Here is an 18598-nt window from a genome sequence, read left to right on the forward strand (position 1 = left end):
AGTATTTGTATATGTGTACATATACATATGTGTGTATATGTATATGTACACACACATATGTATGTGTGTATGTGTATTGTGTGTGTCTGTGTGTATATATATATATAGAGAGAGAGAGAGAGCGAGAGAGAGAGAGATGAATTGTGAGCATGCAGAGATTTAATTGTCCAACTTATACAGTTTAGCTGTCATTTTTTTAATGCTGGGCTTTCCAGTTTTAGAGGAAAGCAGAGGTGATTATTTTTGAGGTACTTTGTCAGGAATTTGTGATCATTGGTAAAAATGATACAAGTCATATTTGGATCACATAGCTTGTGTTTTCATCTTGTGTTTAGAGGGACTTTCTCCTTATAGTCTTAGGAGTGTTTCATTTCAGTACTTCTTTCCTGCCATAAAGTTCTCAAGGGATTGACACTACATTCTAATTCCATTCATACCCAGCCTGGCTTCCTTAGAAAGGTGTCTCATTTCTGAGAGGATCAGTGTGACATAAAAATTACTCTTTGCCCAGTAGCTTTCACTGAGTTAGAAGATACATGCAAAATAGGTATTCTTAGGTAACTTGTTCCATTAGTGCCATTTAACTCATTAATAGAAGGATGTTCCTTTTAAGTGAGTACTTTTTTTCATTCAGAGCTTTGAAGTTTTCATTTATTTATTTATTTTTAACGTTTATTTATTTTTGAGACAGAGAGAGACAGAGCATGAACGGGGGAGGGTCAGAGAGAGGGAGACACAGAATTTGAAACAGGCTCCAGGCTCTGAGCCGTCAGCCCAGAGCCCGATGCGGGGCTCGAACTCACGGACCGCGAGATCGTGACCTGGGCCGAAGTCGGCCACTTAACCGACTGAGCCACCCAGGCGCCCCTATTTATTTTTAGAGAGAGAGAGAGAGAGAGAGAGAGAGAGAGAGACAGACAGAGTGTGTGTGTGAGTGGGGGAGGGGCAGACGGGGAGAGAGAGAGAGAGAGAGTTTTTTTTTTTTAAGTTTGTTTTGAGAGAGAGAGAGAGAGCACGGGTGAGGGGCAGAGAGAGACAGAGAATGAATCTTAAGCAGGCTCCACGCTCAGCCTGATATGGAGCTCGATCTCACAACCCTGGGATTATGACCCGAGCCAAAGTCAAGAGTCACTGAACCTACTGAGCCACCCAGGCACCCCTCATTCAGAGTTTTAAGCTAGGAAATAATAGTGAGTGTTGCAGTAAAAGAATAATCTAATTTCGGTGAACTTTTTCTTCAAATGAAAACTTGCTTGGAATACTTTGGTTGAAGTGAAACCAAACTTTTCTTAGTGGGTAGAGGGATAGGCTGAATTCCCATCTGTTCAGTCTCTTTGTAGTATACCTTAGGCATCTTATTAGAGAATTCAAGATTCCTTAGAGTAATGTTATAAAAACCTGGTTGTGGATGATCATCATTGAAGGGTTTTAAACCAAGTGATAATGTATTGTCTTTGTTAGAATGAATATAGTGGTAAAAAAAAAAATGAATATAGTGGTTTTGTGGAGGTTGAATTTGAGAGAATCGAGGTTGGAATTTGGGAAACCAATGGGAAATTATTGCAGTCATGTTGGTGGGTTCAGAGGTGACTTAAACAAAAAATGGAGAGGTGGGATGAATTGGAGAAACAGTTTGAGTTTAAAATAGCAAGTCCTATACTGATGGATTAGGAGTAGGAGGTGAAGGCAAAGGAGGTTGACTGGGTACCGTAGTGCCATGAGGAAGAACACAGAGACCTTTAATTTTCAACCTGTTTTCCTTCTCTCAGTCCATTACCTTCTTCTTCATTCCCACAGTGTTTGATTTTTTAATGATGGCTGTTGTCCCGGTTATTCAGTCAGCTAGTTAGCCAATCAATATTTATTGAGATCTGCTATGTCCAAGATGCTCATATATTCTATTTCAGTGAGAAAATTGAGGCTACCAGTTTCTCATTGTCAAAGATGATGAACTGTTGGTCTGAATCTCACTGGGCCTGTTGGCTGTGTTTGGTGTAGGCTTCTCCCTTGATAGGGAATCCCTCTTCCTTAACTTCTGTGGGGCCACTCCATTCTCCTCCTCGTCCTGCTGCCCTCACCTTCCCCGTTCAAGATTAGGAGACTTAAGCTTTCCTTCCTGACTCTAAAACATGGTTCCTTTCAGTGCTTCTCTCTATGAGTTAACCCTGTATACTAATTACTCTCAAATGTTTCTGCAGCACATTGTTTTTCTCCTGAGCTTGTAGAATTTTACTATGTAATATGTATACATATATGTATATGTATGTATATATGTATATGTATATATATGTATATATGTATATGTATATATATGTGTATATATATGTATGTATCGTTAATAGACATTTATTTCTTGATTATTATAGGCACTTTTAATTCAGCATTCCAGAGTTGAATTTTTAAATGTTTACCATTTGTTTCTCTTGCATTCTTTATCCGAGTGTTCAAGCCACATCTGGTCTGTCTTCCTATACTGTTGATAGTCTCTCCCCATCATTTTTCAAACCTGGTTCCTCCTCTAATTCTATTATTATTACCTTATTTAGAGCTCTCATCATTTCTTATCTGGGTATCGAAATGTTCTTCTAACCAGTTTTCCTGTCTTCAGTTATGATCCCATTGGTCTGAATACTTCACTGCTTCTAATCATCTTTCTAAAGTTATCCCTCAGATTTCCTTAATGACACAGATTTCCTTAGTATGGTTTGATGGATGCTCCATGATTTGTCCTCTGCTTTCCTTTCCAGTTTTATCTAGAGCTTTCCCCCACCCCCATACTTCATGACTTGGATATACTAAGCATTCCAGCTTTATTCATGTCTTTGCACCTTTGTTTTCTCTGCCCATATAGCTGTTCCACTCTCCAATGCGGGTAAATACCTACTGTTTCAAGTGTTTGCCTCAACCTCCTAGGTTTCCGAGAGCCACTGAAATAAATTACTAAAAAAGAAATTTAGAGTCTAGAAGTCTGAAATTAAGGTATCATCAAGGTCATGCTTTCTCTAAATGCTCTAGGGAAGAATCCTTCCTTGCCTCTTCTAGCTTCTGGTGGTTGTCAGAACCTTCAGTACCACTCTGATCTCTACCTTTGTCTCCACATGGCCTTCTCCCCTGTGTGTCTGTGTCTGAATTTCTAGTATGACCCCATCTTAATTTGATTATGTCTGCAAAGACCCTATTTCCAAATAAGGTCACTTTTACATGTACTAGGGGTTAAGACTTCAACATATATTTGGGGGGGGGGATACATTTAACCCATAATACTCCCTATGAAATCTTTTCTTTCTCTGTGTGTCCTTTTACCATTGCAAGGAGAATTTACCACTCTATCAATTCTCTTTTCACTGTATCTTGTTACACTTAATTGAGTATATGGCTCTATTTTACTATGTGGCTCATCTTTTTCTGCTTCTATGCCTCTAATCAAGTAGTTCACTTTTCCAGCCTTCATATCTCAGCCCCTGACTTTTTACATTTATTCCTACTAATCCTTCTAGATGAAGTTTGAATTCTCTTCTCCACTGGGGGGCCTGAATTAGAGTAGCGACCTTGGCAATAGAGAAGGAAACATTTGTAAAATTATAGGGAGCGATGCTAATAGGATGTAGAGACTGATTTAATTTAAGAGGAATGGGAGGGGGAGAGGGAGTAAATAGAGCTAAATTTGCAGTTTCAAATGAAGTTGACTGAGATGTAGGTGTGCACTTTGTGGACACAAGGAATATAGGTGTATGATCACTTTGGGAGGCCAGATGCTAAACTTATTTTGGATATAGTACTGAGTTTGAATTGTAGGTGAAATATCTTTTTGGTTGAGAACTTTGTTTTTTGGGAGTTTATCTAATGTGTGAACTAAAAAAAAATCTAGTAAAGGGTTTTTGAAAAAAATTTTATTTAACTTATTTTTTTAATTTACATCCATGTTAGCATATAGTGCAACAATGATTTCAGGAGTAGATTCCTTAATGCCCCTTACCAATTTAGCCCATCCCCCATCCCACTACCACTCCATTAACCCTCTGTTTGTTCACCATATTTAAGAGTCTCTTTATGTTTTTGTTTTTTGTTTTTGTTTGTTTTTTTTTTAATTTTTTTTTTAACGTTTATTTATTTTTGAGACAGAGAGAGACAGAGCATGAATGGGGGAGGGGCAGAGAGAGAGGGAGACACAGAATCAGAAGCAGGCTCCAGGCTCTGAGCCATAAGCCCAGAGCCTGACGCCGGGCTTGAACTCACGGACCGCGAGATCGTGACCTGAGTTGAAGTCGGACGCTTAACCGACTGAGCCACCCAGGCGCCCCTCTCTTTATGTTTTTGTCTCCCTCCCTGTTTTTATATTATTTTTACTTCCCTTCCCGTGTGTTCATCTGTTTTGTAACTTAAAATTCTCTTATGAGTGAAGTCATATGATATTTGTGTTTCTCTGACTGACTAATTTCACTTATCATAATACACTCTAGTTCCATCCACATAGTTGCAAATGGCAAGTTTTGTTCTTTCTGATTACCGAGTAATACTCCATTGTATCCATATACCACATCTTCTTTATCCATTCATCCATTGCTGGACATTTGGGCTCTTTTTATACTTTGGCTATTGTTGATAGTCCTGCTATAAACATTGGGGTGCATGTGCCCCTTCGAAACAGCACATCTGTATCCCTTGAATAAATACCTAGTAGTGCAACTGCTGGGTCATAGGGTAGTTCTATTTTTCATTTTTTGAGGAACCTCCATTCTGTTTTCCAGAGTGGCTGAACCAGTTTGCATTCCCACCAGCAGTGCAAAAGAGATCCTCTTTCTCCTCATCCTCGCCAACATCTGTTGTTGCCTGAGTTGCTAATGTTAGCCATTCTGACAGGTGTGAGGTGGTATCTCATTGTGGTTTTGAGTTGTATTTCCCTGATGATGAGTGACGTTGAGCATTTTTTCATGTGTCGGTTGGCCATCTGGATGTCTTCTTTGGAGAAGTGTCTATTCATGTCTTTTGCCCATTTCTTCACTGGATTATTTGTTTTTTGGGTGTTGAGTTTGATAAGTTCTTTATAGATTTTGGATCCTAACGCTTTATCTGATATGTCATTTGCAAATGTTTTCTCCCATTCCGTTAGTTGCCTTTTAGTTTTGCTGATTGTTGCCTTCGCTTTGCAGAAGCTTTTTATTTTGATGAGGTCCCAATAGTTCATTTTTGCTTTTGTTTCCCTTGCCTCTGGAGACATGTTAAGTAAGAAGTTCCTGCGGCCAAGGTTAAAGAGGTTCTTGCCTGCTTTCTCCTCAAGGATTTTGATGGCTTCCTGTCTTATATTTATGTCTTTCATCCATTTTGAGTTTATTTTTGTGTATGGTGTAAGAAAGTTGTCCAGGTTGATTTTTCTGCATCTCTCTGTCCAGTTTTCCCAGCACCACTTGCTGAAGAGACCGTCTTTATTCCATTGGATATTCTTTCCTGCTTTGTCAAAGATTAGTTGGCCATACATTTGTTGGTCCATTTCTGGGTTCTCTATTCTATTCCATTGATCTGAGTGTCTGCTTTTGGGCCTGTACCATACTGTCTTGATGATTTCAGCTTTGTAATACAGCTTGAAGTCCGAAGGGTTTTAAATATTATTTTAAATATAAATATATTTTTCTCTGAGGTGTCTGCTATTCATATATTTACAATGCTCAAACCTATTATGCTCTCTTCCTCTGTTCTGCATTTACCTCAAGGTGCCATAAATTCTCAATGTTCTGTCAAAGTAAGAAAAAAAAAGAAAGAGCTTTAAAATAAAGCCATTTAGATTTTACTGTATTTTTCATTCATAAGAATGAAAGAACAAAGACTATGTATAGTATTGCTTTTAAGCATGACTTTAAGTTGGAATAAATTTCAGAGCCTGGAATTATTTAATATTTCCGAGGCACTCCATAAAAGGAGAATGAGTAGAACTATAGTTCATTCTGTTTACATATTAGCTTTGAATTTTGAATTTTTCAGTGCACAAAGAAGACTTGAAATTTATATGCTTATGTTAGAAAATAATTTCAGTTTTTTGCAACATGATGATGTTTGGAACTCTAGCATCATAAAGACTTATTTCAGCTTAGGGAAAAGAAGCTTAGGACATTGATAACTTTTCATTACCTAGAATGTTCTGGAAATTGTTTCTATTAAATAAGTCAGTCCTTTCAATGGAGTGTTTCAGTTGGTAGTTCTGTATGTAGATTGTCTCTGTTGTTTTTATTGGGTTTTGTTTTTGTTTTTCTTGTTAAATCCTCTAAAATGAATTACTCAAAACTATCTGTAATAATGATCAATAAATAAATTCTTTATTAAACACATTTCCTACAGCTCTGTAACTGAGTGAAGTGTACTTGTTTAGGTGTTAGTTAAATGATAGGTGTCATTCTCTTTCATAGTAACATGTCCATGTGAAATAATAAAATGAACTCTAGTTCCTGCAGAGTAGAATTGCTGCTCTATTAAACTCTTAAGTGACTAGTATGTTTTATGTATCCAGAAAGTGTCGGAGTGCAGTAAAGGATTGATTTTGGTTACTAAATTTATTCCATGCTATATATAAAAATTTCTGTTTTAGACTCGGGAACAGGAGGAATTGGAAGAAGCTTTAGAGGTAGAAAGACAGGAAAATGAACAAAGAAGACTGTTTATTCAAAAAGAAGAACAACTGCAGCAGATTCTAAAAAGGAAGAACAAGCAAGCTTTTTTAGATGAACTGGTATGTAATAATGCTAAATGTCTTGAACAAATCATTAGTATTCAGAGTTTATTTTTCCTTTTTATTATGCTGGATAATGGCATTTAAATGGCATTTTTACTGGCATATTCAGTGCTGGTGTATTCAACTTCTATTCCTTTATTAAAAAAAACCCATTTTGTCAATATCCGTTTTATTTTTAGATGAAAGAGCAATGTAACTGATGTAAGGCAGTGTACTATTAATAGGTTATTTATGTTTTTAAGCTTACTGATGAAAATGCTTTGTTTTTAAGGCAGTTTTCTCCTGATTAACACTGGCTTTCTTATAACTAGCCTATTTTCAAGTGTTTTGGCTTCATGTGAAATTTATAGTGATTCTATTTACTCTGTGAGAACCATGTTTCATATTTTTGCATGAGAAAGAATGTATTTGAAAGAAATGGCAGTGTTTTGCAAATTGTGTTTTCCAATAATTAGCTCCTCAAGTAGTCATCATTGTTAGATAATAGCAGTAATAATAACTAAGGCTTCGGAAATGTTTCACAGATTTGATGGTATATTATTTGATGCTTATAACCTAGGGTGATAATATAAAATCACAGTAGAAATGGTCCTTTCCAGGAAAGTCTTTTGCATTCTTCCCTTTCCTTTTTTGTCCACATAATTAATTTCTATGTAGTGGTAACATACTTTAATTCGTCAATCTAGTTGATGTGGTATTTGTAACTCTATGATTAGGTAAATGTGTATGTGTATATTTTTCTACCATTCTTTTGGCCAAACGTCAGCTGACCAGGAATAAAAAGAGAAAACAAGATAATTAAATTAGAAGTAGGTGAGAAAGTAAGGAAAAGTAAGAGTAAGGGCATTAATGAGGCTTAGATAGAAAATGTGTTTCATAAACCCTATCTACTTTGTGTAAGTGGAATGTAAATTTGGTTCTAAAAATAAAGACAGCATATAAAATAGAATATATTTTTCTTAGTGATTTCCACTAATTTTTCTTGAAACCATTGTCAGTTGTGCCTTTAACAGTTGAAATGACACATGTATTTTACCTTTTTTTGTTGACATGAATTTTGTGAAAATTGAAAACTTTAAAGAATGAATTAGTAAATACTGATGTTCTAATTATTTTATTGAAAGGTTCTTTCCCCCATCATTTTATACAAAGAGGGACATACTTTTCCTTGGTAATGCTTCTCCTTTATACAATTAATTGAATTAATTCAAAATAGAACTTAGACATGAAATGAAAATGTACTTTAATATTTAAAAAATATTGCATCTAGTATAAAGAGATTTTAGATTTAATTTTGAGGTTAGCTGGCTCTGCATAGCAATTATTCTTTGCGTATTTTTTTAGTCCTCAAAGTAATGTTTTGCTGCCTCATTGAGTGCTATTGGCATGACGCTCCCCTTTAATTCAGTGGGGCATGAAGCAAGATGTAAAACTGCCAATGTTGTACATTGTGTATAAGCTGGAGTTAATATTGGTTTTTGTGAGACCTCCCCCCAAACTCCCTGCAACTTCCTGTTTTCTTCACCTGCAAGTCATTATTGCACATACTTTCTTCACTGTTTAGAGCATGTAACATGGTGGTTAAATAATCGTTAGAAATTTACTGTATTCATTAGACCAATTAATTACAACAGATTGTTTTTAAATATTAGTACATTTTGAATTTTCGGTTTCCTAATTTTATTTTTAAAAATTCTCTGTTACTTTAATTTTTAAATGATCATTCATTGTTTCTGTTAAAATGTTAATGTATGTTTAGTTCTTATTGACTAATAGAAAGAATTTATTAAATTTCTTTTTGTCTTCCTGAATCCTTAATAAGTAAAAAACACACTTTGTTTCTTTTTCTATGTATATTCGTGTGTTAGATTCTATGAAAAAGATAATATTGGCATTTGTAAATATGTCTAGAAGCTTAAATCTTAGAATTGTTCTCTGGATCTAATTTAGGCAACAAGCACTACTTATTAAGAATTTTTTTTCTCCTGTTTTTGGGTTTGATTCTTGTGCTAATGGTCACTCTTTAACCTTTAAAAAGCATTACATTATACTGTATGTGACAGATTTTAATGTTATGGTCTTAATGTTTATGACTTAGCATTTACCATAATGTTGCCTAAAAAGTCCATTTATTTAATCCTAACTGTAAATTCAGTTTTTTTTAACAGTTTGGAAAAAGATTTTTAAACAGGTCCTAACTTATTAAATCTTTTTATATTCCTGTTTGAAAATTTTCTTCAGTTTATGTCTTAAATTTTGTTAAGGGCTAATACTGTCAAAATGCAGTAGCTGATTTTTATTAGAAATATTGTTTTCCAGATGGCTTGCTTAAAGTCAGTTAAAATAATCTTTAAAAAGTGGTCATTATAAAGCTTTTAATGAGTATTACAGGCAGTCTTATTAAAATTTCTTTAAATATTACACAGTATACCTTCAGGCAATTAATGAGGTTTAGAGAACCTTTCAAGATAAACTGAAAAGCTAAGAAAAATGAAATAACTTGCTAAGGCTGAATCTGCATTTTATGTATTCTTGAGAGCATGTATATTCCCATAGTTTTTTTTTTTTACTCCATTGATTGATTTTTATTGTTGTTAGAGCTCCTGCTTAATTCTTTTTTTTTTTTAATGTGTATTTACTTTTTGAGAGAGAGAGAGAGAGTGCGCATGCAGGGGAGGGGCAGAGAGAGAGAGGGAGAGAGCAATCCCAAGCAGACTCTGCACCATCAGTGCAGAGCCCGATGTGGGGCTCAAACTCAGGAACCTTGAGATCATGACCTGAGGTGAAACCAAAAGTTGGACAATTAACTGCCTGAGCTCCTGTTTAATTCTAACTTAACTTTCACAAAGATTTTCAGGCTTCAAAGTTTTGAGTGCTAAAATGGAATGAAGCAGATTTGAAGTAAATTGTATGCCTTAATGTCAAAATTGGTTTTAGATTCCTAGAATGTTTATTTTTTATTGAATTTCAGCTGTTTTACCAAGGCATTTTAATGTTCAGGGCCTTTTATGTGAAAGTGAAACCAGGATTAAAACAGGCCCAAGTATTGATTAGCAACTTTTTTGAAGTGAGCCCATTGTCTTGCTTTTACATAAGGACTTTCACTTAGAGTAAATACCAGGTATGGAAGAGTATTTGAATTCACTTAGAGTATAGATTGAGGAGGAATGCCAAGAAATTTAGTTTTCTTCTGTTAATTTTTACATATGAAAAGGCAGTAATGGGTTTTAAAAGATGTTTTGGTCCACAGTCCATTTAAATTCTCTCTTAATTTTACGTTTAATTATAAAATTCTTAATGAACATCTAGAATAGCTGCAGGAATTCACAGCAATACTGTTGCTAATGCATAACTGATGCTTTATTGCAGAGTATGAAAGGTGTTCAAGTATATTCTCAATAGTATATATTTCATTCATTCTCCTTTATTATTATTTTTTAAATTAAAACAATTTTTTAAATGTTTATTTTTGACAGAGGGAATAAGTGGGGGAGGGGCAGAGAGAGAGGTAGACAGAGGATCCAAAGCGGGCTCTGTGCTGACAGCACGGAGTCTGATGCAGGACTTGAACCCATGAACTGTCTGTCTGAGCCGAAGTCAGATGCTTAACTGACTGAGTCACCCATGCGCCCCTCTAATGTTTTTTTTAATTTATTTATTTTTGAGAGAGACAGAGTATGAGCAGGGGAGGGGCAGAGAGAGAGAGACACAGAATCTGAAGCAGGCTCCAGGCTCTGAGCTGTCAGCACAGAGCCTGATGCGGGACTCGAACTCAGAAACCGGGAGATCATGACCAGAGCCTAAGTCGGACACTTAACTGAGTGAGCCACCCAAGTGCCCCTATTTTCCTTTATTATTGCTAAAGGCCCCAAGGCTATATTTTATAAATAAAATTTGTGTTCCTCCATTTAAAAAATTTTAATCTTTGTAACATTGCTCTTGCAAAGCACTTCTGTTACCAAGTCTTGAGGTACAGATTTATGCTAGGACAATTCTGTTGAAATAATTTGCTTTTTATTTGAATTACTTCTGTACTATAGACAAAAAAGTTCCTTTAAATTTTTTTTTTTTTAACGTTTATTTATTTTTGAGACAGAGAGAGACAGAGCATGAATGGGGTAGGGTCAGAGAGAGGGAGACACAGAATTGAAACAGGCTCCGGGCTCTGAGCTGTCAGCACAGGGGCCTGATGCGGGGCTCGAACTCATGGACCGCGAGATCGTGACCTGAGCCGAAGTCGGCGCTCAACCGACTGAGCCACCCAGGCGCCCCAAAAGTTCCTTCAAATATATTAACTACATTTGTGCCTAAAAAATTGTATAAAGTTGTTAGATTTGGAAAGAAAATTAGATTCTGCTGTATGTTTACTTTCATACTAGGGAATGTTTAACAATATAGTCTTTCCAGGATTAAGTTCTGGGTTGTTATTATTTTAAAAATCTCTAGGCCATTTGAAAAATATGTCTGTTTTCATAGATAGACTTGGTATAGACTCAATATCTATAGGTATAGATAGAAATGTGTTTGTAATCTTCATTTTTGTTTACAGATATAAAGTACTGTGTGTATATTATCTCCTTTCTTCTGCATGTGTTTCTGTGTTCTTATTTAACTGAAAACTCGGGAAGGAAAAAGTCTGGATATGTTTAGTTTAGACCTTAGTTCCACAGCATGTGGAAGAACATGTAAGAGAACTTCATGTTAAACAGGATAAATGCATCTGCATATAAGAATTAGTATCATTGCTTGTGTCATTCATATGTATATATGCAGATTTATGTAAACAGCCCTCTTTTAGTGTCAATATAAGGTATTAAAATAAATATTTGCTATCATTTTGTCAATTAAAAAAATTTAGACTTAATTTCTAAAAATAAGTTCAGTAAAGGAGAGAATATATTTTTGGTTGTACTTAACAATCGTTCTATTGTGCAAAACAGAACAAGGATCATTTCCAAACGGCCTCAGGTGAAATCTAATGGGAAACGATTTCAAACTGGTCTGAATTCACTGGTAGAAGAATGTGTCTTAGATAAACATCTGATCTACGTTATAGTACTTTGTATTACTCTTTTTGTGATTAGCTTTTAATTTTTTTTTATTTTAATAAATATGGTTGGCTTTGCTAGATGAAATAAGACCCTATTGTCTTTAATGTGGATTTTATAAAAATACTTTTTTGCAGGTTATTTTGATTTATGAATCTCAAACAGCCTTTTCTTATTATGGAATGTTAAAATTTTTTGTGAAGTGTTCTCCATAAAGTGAATATTTAGGTTGACATCAAGTGCTTATGAAAGGGCATAATTTAAAATGAAAGACTTGTTGCTCATTAGTTTTTCCTTTTTAACTTTCATGTTGCACTTTAACTTTTCTTACAGGAGAGTTCAGATCTCCCTGTTGCTCTACTTTTGGCTCAGCATAAAGATAGATCTACCCAGTTGGAAATGCAACTTGAGAAACCTAAACCTATAAAACCAGTGACATTTTCCACAGGCATCAAAATGGTAAGCTGTATTTTAATGGCTTGTTTGAAAGATATATTTCAAGGATTGCAGTTTATAATTTTATATTGATTTTTACAGATAAACTGGAAGGTTCAGATGTTTAAGAACAGTATTTGATCTAGGCTAGACATCTAGAAACATGAATATGTGTAGTGTAAGGAAAATGGAAAGTAATAAATAATTCTCAAAGTACATGACACAGTTTTGTTGTACATGATACTGGGTTTGTATATTTTTTTCTTTTTCTACATAAATTTTAAGCTTGTAGTGTAGGAAAACATTCTTAAAAGAAAATACAGAGTTCTGGTTTCTCATATGGCATGTAAGAAGCTTGGATGTTGCCAACTCATAATAACAAGTCAAAAGCTGAGCACAGTGAAAAATCAACAACTTTTCTTAGATCCATAAATGAAGAGAGATCAAAAGGCAAACCGCTGCCCTCAAAATTAGAGAGATCGACAGAGAATACAGTGTATCACAACTTACCAGGGCAGTCACCTCACCAGGAACCAGTACTCCTATAGGGAAATCTGATTGTAATTGATAAATTGTTGGAGGCTCAGTGTGGACAACTCTGAGAGTTTAAAACTCCATGGAGGAACCAGTCATTTAGGGCCCCCACACTTTTTTGTGTGTTACCTCTTGCACCTCTACGAGATTCTCTAGTGAATATTAGAGAAAAATCTCCTCTTGTTTCTGGCAGAGGAAAGGGAAATGGAACAGTTTTGAAATATACCAGTGCATTCTGTTCTTAATAAGGCCTACCCTCAGGAGAAACTATTTCATCAGAGCCTAAACTGCTGGAGTTTATCAGAACCTACCTGATGCAGGGGAAGGGAAATACTCAATTCCAGCTGCTCAGGCCTTCTGTGTGGGAGGAGGGAAATAACATAACTTCAGCCCACTCTAACCATCTTGCCCCACCTAAGAGGAGGAGGGAGGGACTGAGAAGCACATGTGAAGTTCATAGTTTAGAAGCACAGGCTGTCTAAAAGGCTGAGACCTAATCATAGAACTATAAAATGTGCTACCAACCCCCACACCTCACCACCACATTGCTTAAGTCCTATTTATAGTAGTTCCTTTTTCCCAGTCCATCATGCCTTAGCTATCAAGAAAAAAAAATGATAAAACATACTAAAAGGCAGAAAACAGAGTTGGAAGAGACAGAGCCAGCCTCAGAACCAGGCTCAGATATGGCAGGGATGTTGGAATGATCAGACTGGGAATTTAAAACAATTGTGATTAATATGCTAAGGATGCTAATGGATAAAGTAGACAACATACAAGATCAGATGGGCAGTGGCGAGGAGGGGGATGGAAATTCTGAGAAAGAACCAAAAAGAAATGCTAGACAAAAAAACACTAACAGAAATGAGGCATACCTTTGATGGGCTCATTAATAGATTAGATACCCCTGATGAAAGAATCTTTGAGCGAGAAGATACACCAATAGACTCCTTGAAAACTGAAAACCAAAGAGAAGAAGACTGGAAACAGACAAAAAACCAGAACAATATCGAAGGACTATGGGATGACTACAAAAGTATACCACAGGGGCGCCTGGGTGGCTCAGTTGGTTAAGCGTCCGACTCTTGATTTCTGCTCAGGTCATGATCTCACAGTTTGTGAGTTTGAACCCCATGTCAGGATCTGCACTGACAGTGCAGAGCTTGCTTGTGATCCTCTCTCTCTCTCTCTCTCTCTCTCTGCCCATCCCCTGCTTGTGCTCTCTCTCTGGCTCTCTCTCAAAAGAAAAAAGAAGAAAAAAGTTGTACCACTTGCATAATGGAAATACCAGAAAGAGAAGAATGAGAAAAAGGCACAGAAGAAATATTTGAAATGGTAACAAGTGAGAATTTCCCCCAAATTAACATCAGAAACAAAACCTAAGATCCAGAAAGCTCAGAGAACACTAAGTAGGATAAATGCTCAAAAAACTATGCCTAGGCATATCATTTTCAAATTACAGGAAATTGAAGATAAAAAATCCTGAAGCAGCCGGAGGGGGAAAAATACCTTACCTATAGAGGAGCAAAGACAAGTATTATATCTGGCTTCTCCTCAGAAACCACACAAACAAGAAGAGAATGGTGTGTAATATAAGATGATGAGTGAAAAAACCCACCAACCTAGAGTAATGCACCTTGCAAAATTATCTTTTAAAACTGAGTCAGGACGCCCAGGTGGCTCAGTCGGTTGAGCATCCAACTCCTGGTTTCAGCTCGGGTCATGATCTTGTGGTTTGTGAGATCGAACCCTGTATTAGGCTCTGCACTGACAGCGTGGAACCTGCTTGGGATTCTCTATCAGCCCCTCCCCTGCTAGTGCTTGCGTGCGCTCTCTCTCTTTCAAAATAAACATTTAAAAAAAAGTGAAGGAGAAATAAAGGTTATCAGACAAACAAACAAAAAAAAGGAATTGTTTGTCAGTAGACCTTCCTTGAAAGAAGTGTTAAAAGAAGTTCTTTTAGAGCCAAGGAAAATGAAATAGGTCAGAAGCTAAGATGTAAAAAAGGAAAGGAAGAGCATAAGAGAAGAAATAAGTTAAGACAGAATAAAAACTTACATTTTTGTTCTTATTCTAACAGATAAGTCTAATAGCAATATTATATTTGAGTATGTTTGTTTATGTGTGTCTGTATATACACACATGCTTATATATAAGTGCAATGAATGACAGTGGTAATGCAAGAGACAGGAGGAAGCAATTAGAATTATTTTATTATTATGAGGCACTCACAGCAATGTTTTCCTCCCCAACTGCCCATTCAGCTGATTTTTGATTTTTAAAATTGCCTACCTTGTTTGTCATATGTGTGCCACCAATTAGATTATAAACATCTTGAGGGCAGAGGCTGCATATTTTAACTTCATTTTATATGATCATGAGTATGTGGGTACTTGGACAATATAAAATATTCATAATTCATTTTAAATTTATAAATTTAGGAAATAACACATTTTCAAATAATGTAAAGAAAAACATTACTCATTAAGGAATTACAAAAGCTTTTAAGAAACAATATAGAGAAAAGAAAATGGGCATGGAAAGACTCAGATGCAATGGGATTAAACTTCAGCTTTACCACTTACTACGTGTGTGTGCATGGGTAAGAGATTTCTTTACTCTTTCTGAGTTTGTTTCCTCATTGGTAAAGCTGAAATAAATTTCACTTTATATGATTGTTTGGAAGATTAAAACGTATGTATAAAATGTTCACTAAGTGCAACTTTAATGTTATCAGTAGTGTTTATTATAGTTAAATATCTAAGTGAGTTGCATTATAATTTATTTACATTGTGTAATTAGGTAATACATATTTTAGGATTCTTGAATTTGAGGGAATTTTATGATATTTTTGGCATTTTTATGCTTTGTAAATCTGTGGTGGTGCTGTGATCATAGTGGTTTTTTTTTATTTTTAATTTTTTACATGTTTATTTTTGAGGGGCACTGGGTGGTTCAATCATTTAAGCATCTGACTCTTGGTTTCAGCTCAGGTCATGATCTCACAGTTCGTGAGTTTGAGCCCCACATCGGGCTCTACACTGACAGCACAGAGCCTGCCTGGGATTCTCTCTGTCTCTCCCTCTCTCTGCCCCTCCCCTGCTTGCTATCTCTTTCACTCTCTCTCAAAATAAATAAATAAATAAATAAATAAATAAACAAACAAACAAACAAACAAACAAAATAAATGTTTATTTTTGAGAGAGAGAGGCAGAGAGAGAGGGAGATGCAGAATCCGAAGCAGTCTCCAGGCTCTGACCTGTCAGCACAGAGTGCTGTGGGGGGCTCCAACTCAGGAACTGCGAGATCATGACCTGAGCCAAAGTTGGACACTTAAATGACTGAGCCAGGTGCCCGCCAAGATCACAGTGTTTTAAAGCTCTTTAAAATTTATTTGTTTGTTTGTTTGTTTATTTATTTATAAAATGCTTATTTATTTTGAGAGAGAGAAGAGAGAGAGCGAGTGGGAGAGAGAGAACCTAATACAGGGCTTGAACTCATGAACTGTGAGATAATGACCTGAGCCGAAATCAGGAGGTGGGATGCTTAACTGACAGAGCCACCCCAGGCACCTAAAACTTACTGTTTTAAACAATTAAAAAATCTTTTTATTTTTATTTTTTTTTTATTTTATTTTATTTTATTTTTTTATTTTTGAGACAGAGAGAGACAGCATGAATGGGGGAGGGTCAGAGAGAGCGGGAGACACAGAATCCGAAACAGGCTCCAGGCTCTGAGCTGTCAGCACAGAGCCCGACGCGGGCCTCGAACTCACAGACCACGAGATCATGACCCGAGCCAAAGTCGGACGCTTAACCGACTGAGCCACCCAGGCACCCCTAAAAAATCTTTTTAAAATGTTTATTTATTTTTGAAAGAAAGAGAGACAGAGCGTGAGTGGGGGAGGGGCAGAGAGAGAGGGAGACACAGAATCTGAAGCAGGCTGCAGGCTCTGAGCTGTCAGCAAAGAGCCCGATTCAGGGCTTGAATTCATGAACGGTGAGATCATGACCTGAGCTGAAGTCGGCTGCTTAACTGACTGAGCCACATAGGTGCCCCTAAAATTTATTTTTTAATTCGTGTATAGTAAAGGTCATTCTTTGTGGTATACAGGGTCTTGACAAATGCACACTGTGTATCTACCTCTATAATCATAATATAGAGCAGTTGCATCACTCCTCAAAATTCCCTTCTGCTACGATTTCATAGTCAACCCTGTACCCCTAAACCCCCTATCTCTGTCTCTGTTGTTTTGGATTTTCCAGAATGGCATATAAATGGAATCATACATATAGGAGGCCTTTAGGTCAAGTTTTGTTAACTTAGCAACACGTGTTTGAGATCATGCATGTTGTTGTTGTTCCTTTTTGTTGAATGATATATCATTTTATGGATATACCAGTTTCTTTATTCATCAGTTGAAGGACATTTGGGTTTTGTTTTTGTTTTTTAATGATTACAAATGAAGTTGCTACAAATGTAAGTTGTGTGTATACAGTTGTGTGCATACAGTTGTGTGTGTACATAGGTTTTCATTTCTATTGGGTAAATACTAAGAATGAAATTGGTGACATATGGGGTATGGGTATGTTTAGTTTTGTAATAAACTGTCAAACTGTTTTTCAAAGTGACTGTGCCCGTTGGCATTCCCGCCAACCTTGTATGAGTGTTCTAATTGCTCTGTATCCTTGCCAGTGCTCGGTATTTTGAGTTTTAAAAATATTTTAGGCATTCTGAACAAGTGTGTAACGATTTTTCATTATGGCTTTAATTTGACTAGTGATGTTGAGCATCTTTTCATGTGTTTGTTATCAGTGTTTCATTTGCCCTTAGCATTTACTTCAACACTTTAGGTATTTTTTCAGATAAGGTTGTGGCCTTATTATTTATTTTCTTTCTTCTTCCCTGTTTTACAATTTTTTTGTTTTGTGAAATGTAATGTAAATACACAAAAGTGCACAGAGCCAAACTATGTAGCTCAGTGAATTATCACAAAGTTAACATCTGTGTAGCCATCATAGGGGTAAAAGAAAAAAAAGATATTGTCAATGTTCTTGAAGTCCACCTCATGACCCCTTAGATTTGGCCGGTACCCTATTCTTTTTCCTCAAAGAAGTCACTCACTCTTCTTTTATGGCAGTCCCTTTCTTGGTTTTATAAATAGCTTTTACATCTAAGCATGTATGTCTTAACTTCATTAATATTTTGTCTGTTCATTGTTATATTTGTGAGATTCATCCATGTTTTTGCATATAGCTGTAACTTTTTTCATTTTCATTGCTAGGTAATGTTCCATTGGAGGAATATACTATTTATCCATTCTGTTGTTGCTGGATGTTTGGATTCCTTAGACTTTTTGGTATTATGAATTATGCCAATGTTTTTATTTATGTTTCTTGGCATACATGTACACATTGGTTTGGTGGCTATTTATCTAGGAGTAGAGTTATTAGGTCATAGTGAATATGTATATTCACTTTAGAAGATACAACTAAATCATTTTCCAAAGTGGTTTTTACCAGTTGTATTTCTATCAGCAGTATTCTTGTTATTCCATATTCTTGTCAACATTTGGGAGGTTTTTGTCTTTTCCAGTTTTACCAGTCTGGTGGGTATTTAGTAGTATATTATGATTCTTTTTTTTTGTAAGCTCCATGCTCAATGTGGGGCTTGAACTCACGACCCTGAGATCAAGAGTTATATGTTCTACTGACTGAGCCAGCCAGGTACCTTGTGTTTTGTGATTCTAATCTGCATTTTACTTTGTTGCTCACTAATGACATTGAGCATTGGCTATCCTGTTTTCTGAAATGCCTGCTCAAGACAGTTGCTCATGTGTAGGAATTCTTTTTATGTTCTA

General features: G+C 36.0%; 1 protein-coding gene across 1 annotated transcript in view; it reads left to right on the forward strand.

Moving 5' to 3' along the window:
- MNAT1 (MNAT1 component of CDK activating kinase) overlaps nt 1-18598 on the forward strand; it is a 217754-nt gene that overhangs the window by 78563 nt on the left and 120593 nt on the right. Inside the window, exons 5-6 of the mRNA XM_007095222.3 lie at nt 6578-6718; nt 12103-12228. Of these exons, the coding sequence (XP_007095284.1) occupies nt 6578-6718; nt 12103-12228 (267 nt within the window). The remainder of the gene's footprint in view (nt 1-6577; nt 6719-12102; nt 12229-18598) is intronic.

The sequence above is a fragment of the Panthera tigris genome, chromosome B3, assembly GCF_018350195.1.
Source record: "Panthera tigris isolate Pti1 chromosome B3, P.tigris_Pti1_mat1.1, whole genome shotgun sequence".
Classification (NCBI taxonomy): Eukaryota; Metazoa; Chordata; class Mammalia; order Carnivora; family Felidae; genus Panthera; species Panthera tigris.